Raw genomic sequence first — 6,229 nt, 5'->3', positions numbered from 1 at the left:
AAAAAATCTGAAATCAACCTCACAGGCCCCTTCAAACACTTTTAACAAGTCATGCAGTTCTGGGTTGTATAGACTAGGTGTTCTCAGGGCAGATTCGCCATCACTGCGCAGTTGTTTTCTAAACATATACTTCAAATTTAAATTACGAACATATAATTTTAAATCACATATAAGTCAAACAATATCACTACACTTGTTAGGTACAAAATTGTTGGGTCTACTAAAAAAATCAGCAGGAGCACATGAAAAAGAAGCACTGCTGTAATTATATATCTTAAAATCCCACATAGAATTAAAAACAACTTTGTATGGGGGAGAAATAATGCTAATTTCCACTATTTCACACTCAGTCACCTTTGGTTCCTCATGTTGTTCTGGCCATTTCTCTGTCCATTCCATCCTCTCCTGTTCCTCTCTGGGTATGGGCTCTGGTACTGTTGCCTCTGATTCCGTATTCTTTCAGACCATCTGACAACTGGTGGGTCTAAAGGGACAGAAATCTGATCGTTGATGAATTGTCCATCCTCCATGCCATCAGAATTATTAGTAGTACCATAAGAGTATGACGTCTGGTCAACTGGAGGAGCAGGGTAGGCTGTACCTGAGGCATAGGCCAGCCTATCCCTCTCGAATTTTTTGCTCTTCCTGCTCATTATTTGAACAGATCAAGCTTCAATGTCTTTAAAAACTCTTTCATATTTTGTTTTATAAGCAGCCCACAAATTAAAGTGATTTATTTCCCTGTCCAGTTCCTTTATTTCACTGTGTAATTTATCTAAAGTCACACAGTTGTGCTTAACCAGCAATTCCATTAATTTGCAGCCATGTCGGTCAAACATGGTTAACAATTCTTGATATAAAAGAGAGTGTTGCACCAACCCAGTTTGAAATCTCCAGACACGGAGACCTTTAGGTACAAATTTAGATTTCAGACATTCATGAAAGTAAATGTTTTCTTGTTGCAATCTACAATATTGAGTTAACTTGTATCTAAAGTAATTTAATTTATTGTCAGTTGATGGTATATTACCTACAGTAGAACCAGCATTTGGTACATCCCTCTCTAACCATGATTCCAAGGAAAATGGTGGTCGACCTGCATTGCTTTTGTTAACCAAGACAGAAACTTCTTGAACAGGTTGTGCTGGTGGAATAATTCCACTGTCCATAATAATATCCACATTTCTCAGCATCTTGACTTGACAATAAATTAAACGACTTTAGATACAAGTTTTAGATACAAGGACCAACCCCTAAGGTAGTATATTGAAGGGGTAGTAACATAAAAATGCAATGTATTGGTACCAGGACACCAACATGTCAGATGGCACCATGTGGTATGTGCCATCAATGCCAACATATTTTCATTGGGTCCAGCATCAAGGTATTGGACAAGACAATAAAAATACAGGGCAAATATAGTTGCTATTCCCGAGCAGTGGTTTTCATTGCCCTATGCACACAATGTAATGGATACTATGTGGGCAAAACACAGAGTAAATTGTCACAAAGAATTTATGAGCATTTTTATGAAACTGCACAACATAAGGAAACCAATGCCTTATATAGATACTTAAAGGTATTTCCCCAACGCACCTTTACATTTGCAGTATTACAACAAATATAAAGTGAAGCTCGTGGGGGACCATGGGAGTTATATTTAGAAGAGAAAGAGGTATGGTGGCAGATTTATTTGAATGCTAGTTGTCCACTAGGATTAAATGACATGGTGTCCGTTTCCAGTTTGCTTAAATTAAAAGTGTATGATAGATAGAATTACATTCTTTTTCACTAGAAATGTCATGTAATGTATAAATTCAGATGGATGTAATGTAACATTAATAGTGATGTGAATGTCTGTTTAAGGAACATGTATTTTTTAACTTCTAGGTTCCTGCATTTTCAAATTAATCATGTGGGAGTGTTTACTTGATGTCATTAGTTATGACACTGGTATAAATGGCTGGGCATGTTTGTTAAATGGTGTCTGAAGAATTGTGGTGATTTTCAACCTAACGGAAGCGCTTACCAATAAATGGTATTTTACTGGATTTAGCACCTGTGGTTCTCTTTCTTTGCTGCTAATTTTTGTTCTTCTGGTTGGTGAAATTTTGTTTAACCCTAGACTGTTACTAGAGCAGGACTAAGGCTTGGAGGTAACCCAAGGTTCATGCATTACCACCAGTATATTTGATTTTGATTTACCTTATGGTTTTAATCTGGAACAAAACCCACTCAGAGGTAACATAGATGGTTATCACCTCAAGGAAATTATAACCGATTTCCTACACATAAGCTCCCATGATTACCCATCAGGCAGATATCAGATGCACTTGAGACAGATCTGGCAAAAGTGCAGCAGAGTCTTATTTTTAGATTGTGAACAGTGTTTCACTTTTTATTATTTGTTATTATTTTAAACAAAAGAAGTTGCTTATATGGTTTTTGAATGCACATATTTTTATGCATGTTTTTGTAACAACTGTGTTAATTGGACCACTGATGAGTGCAAAAGTGAGAATGTACAGGCTTAGGTATAGAATTAAAATGTGCCTAGTATTTTTTGTTTATGTAAGCATCACGTGTGGTTGAACTGTGATGTCCAATGTGAATTGTGAGCAAAACTAACACTACTTTAAACTTTACCATTTGAAAAGTACTATGTCTATGGCAGGTTAAATAAAGAGTTAAGGTTATCAGCTGTTACTGAACTGCTTCCAATGGCCCAGGGTTTCATTTTATCACCTAAATCTGTGACTGAGTCTGAAACAGGTCTATGTGGATCAATGTAGTATCCTGGTTAAGAAATATAAATGAAAAGAAGTCTGTTTTGTGTGTGTGTGTGTGTGTGTGTGTGTGTGTGTGTGTGTGTGTGTGTGTGTGTGTGTGTGTGTGTGTGTGTGTGTGCGTGTGCGTGTGCGTGTGTGTGTGTGTGTATGTGTGTGTGTGTGTGTGTGTGTGTGTGTGTGTGTGTGTGTGTGTGTGTGTGTGTGTGTGTGTGTGTGTGTGTGTGTGTGTATGCACATGTCATTCACACACACACACACACACACACACACACACACACACACACACACACACACACACCTCATACATTACCGATATTTTATTCATTGTGATTATGAAAAATATATACCATACCTGTAGTTGTTTTACTGTAGGATATTCATCTTATCCCAGGCACAGTAATATTAGATTTAGTATAAACAGGTAACATAGGTGTGGTAACCAAAGTCTCCTCCCATGTCAGGGGATGCAGGGGATTGAAGCCGCTCTCAAACAAATGCCTTATTGGTATTATAGTAAGCCTTGCCACTTTCTGTATTTATTTAAATTGAAGTCTCTCTCTCTCTCTCTCTCTCTCTCTCTCTCTCTCTCTCTCTCTTTGATGCTGTGGGCTTAGAATTAAAGCTTGGGTATCATTTCTAAGAATATTGTAAATTAGCTTGAAAAACTTTACAATTTTCTAATTACTGGACAAGAAAAAGTATTAAAAAGTTTGAGAACTCATTACACATTGTATTCTTTTATTTAACTTTGAAGTTTTTCAAAAGGCACATGAATAATTTGAATAATGTATGAAGACCATTAACACAGCCTTTAGCTTTAAGGGACAGGGAGAAATGCAAATTGTCTATCTGCATATTTTTCAGTTAAAATATACCCTTTTTTATTATCATAATTAAAATTAGGCTAGCTTTGCAAATGTCTAGAAAGCTGCAGATTGCCTATTAAAGTGTTTATAGTTAACATTCAAATTCACTCTGCAACCAATATAATTTGTTTATGTATCTTTCATCTTTCATACAGATTTAGCTTGAAACAAATCTAAATTCTTTACAAGGTGTCACAAAAGGTAGCCATAATGACTGGCTTAATTCAATGACAACCTTAAATGACAACACACTATAATATTTTGCTAACAGTCATTGTTGTTAACAAACCAATACTCTTATTGTTAAAATCTCGACCAAGTAAAGAAAACCAAAAGTATTAAGTATTGTTCAGAAACAGTAATTCACAACACAGATTAAATTATTTGACCATACCCTTCCATAGTTTGTTCTGGTAGTATACTGTAGTAATGATCACTGCTACAAACAGCAATGCACTGATTCCAAATGCCACACAGTCAAACACATACTGGATAGTACTTGTAGATGAAAGAGTCTCAGGATGACCTGCAAAATAATATATTGTGTTATCAGCAGTGATTTCACAAAATCCACAACAGTCAGACTCTTTTCAGTCATTATATAAGATGATTAGCATGGTTAACGTCTTCCTCAAGCGGCTCTTATAAGAATGTTTTACATATTAATTTAATGTCTTATCTGCAATTTCTCTATTATACAATTATGATTCTCCTAATTTAAATCACAATGAGATATACCAACTATTTTGTCCGACTGGTGGCATGTGTTTATCCTATAATTTGAACTGCATCTAAATTGTGTCTGTGTTCTTTCTGCATTTAAAACATGAAAATGTAATATGAGCAACTGTGTCACTTTATTTTGTTCATATATTGTTTACCAGCGGTCAAAGAAACAGATGTTACTTAACATTTCCTTTTTTCATGCCTCTTATTTTGTACATGAGATATCTAATTTCTCTTACCTTGTTTTTGAAATACTACCTTCTTCATTAAATATGTTGGTTACCCTTCCTGTTTTTTTTTACTTGTAATCTCACATGCTATTGTATTATAGATATTCCATTCAAACATAAAATTATTAAAAGATTTGTATTTGATGGTTTTAATAATAAGCAGGAAACATGAATATGAAGCATTGCTATTTAATGTTACAACAGACAGTGTGAGACAGAAACAGAGAAAATAACATAGCTATAAAGTGACAGTGTGGGAGACCTGCTGAATGCAGACATGATATACAATGTTATGCTTAATGCTCTAGATTATTCTATCAGTACATCACAGCCTGAACCCTCTGTGACAAGTGCCAAACTCCATTCAGGTTTCTACAATATGAAGTACTTCATTTATTAATGTAGGTTAAAAGACCTGTGCTACTGAAAACATGGAGTTACCAGCAGGTACTGCATGTTTTGAATGGAATCCCCCACCCCAAAAATTATGCAGCTCATAAGATATTAAATAGTGTTATGTCCAGAAAGCTTGTGTTCAATCAAACAAGAGACATCAACTGAGTTATTATGTATTTAAACGAGCCCCATCCCACCAAAATAAAACAATGAAAATGAAAATACAAAATGAAGACTCCAATAACGATTACATGTGCTTTTGTTTTTGACTGAACATACATCTTTAATAAAATATATTCTGTAGCTTCACGGCCTTAACTCAAATATGAGCTCATAACATGGCTAATTCAGTGAATCATATATTAACTATTCATTTAGCAAAAGAAAACCAAGCACCCACACGGTATTTCAAATCTACAATCAAATTAGATACCATACCATATACTTAAACTGAAATAAACTACAATCAAGATGAAACATGTTGACAATGTAAAAGACAAACAAATGGAGAAGCTTATAGATAGCTACTATTATGTATTTTAATGATCTCAGTTTTATTAAACATTAAATGTCAGTATAGCTATTAAGTCAAAGAAGCTGATTTGCTTGCATCATGATCTGCCGCATTGATTCCTTCACTTTTGAAGTAATGACCTGTCATGTTTATATTAATATGATTAATTACTGAAAACACAACTTTCTGGAAACCTAAGTAAATGATACTAGAGCAGAACAGAACATCGCCTTTATCATGGCTCTTAATAGCATGATTATGCTTATATACCTCTGCAGCAGCTTTCTCTTTGTCTTAACCACATAAAATCTGCTGTGGATTGTATATCATGCCATATATACAGCACCCATAGAATGTGCCCTTGGTTCCTAAGTCTTAACAAGATGCGGGAGATTTGGCATTGGACTTGCATTAATGCATCTGCGAGACAAAATCCAGAAATGTCATAGTTGCTTTCTGTGTCACCACCACAGTTGTATGGAAACAGTTATTTTTCCAACACTGTCTTCAGATTACATTCTTATAAATAAACTTTTGTGAGAACCACTTTAGCTAAATTCTGGTCATCTAAAAGCAATTTCTCAAGTCCCTGTAATGTTATACTCAGTGTGATATCATACCAAAAGTAAACATATAAGAAGTACTAGGTTTACTATCAAAAGCACAAAAATTACTTACCCGAACGGTGATTTCCACAACAAATAACGT

General features: G+C 34.9%; 1 protein-coding gene across 1 annotated transcript in view; it reads right to left on the bottom strand.

Annotated features, from left to right (window-relative positions):
* The window catches only part of LOC122808040 (Ig heavy chain Mem5-like), a 176,160-nt gene that overhangs the window by 103,726 nt on the left and 66,205 nt on the right, over positions 1 to 6,229 (bottom strand). Inside the window, exon 4 of the mRNA XM_044079028.1 lies at positions 4,050 to 4,181. Coding sequence (XP_043934963.1) covers positions 4,050 to 4,181 — 132 coding nt within the window. The remainder of the gene's footprint in view (positions 1 to 4,049; positions 4,182 to 6,229) is intronic.

This window comes from Protopterus annectens, chromosome 8.part0, assembly GCF_019279795.1.
Source record: "Protopterus annectens isolate FY-2018-M chromosome 8.part0, PAN1.0, whole genome shotgun sequence".
NCBI classification, from domain to species: domain Eukaryota; kingdom Metazoa; phylum Chordata; order Ceratodontiformes; family Protopteridae; genus Protopterus; species Protopterus annectens.
The sequence above is the reverse complement of the archived record's forward strand: the minus strand, read 5'-3'. Positions and strand labels throughout refer to the sequence as shown.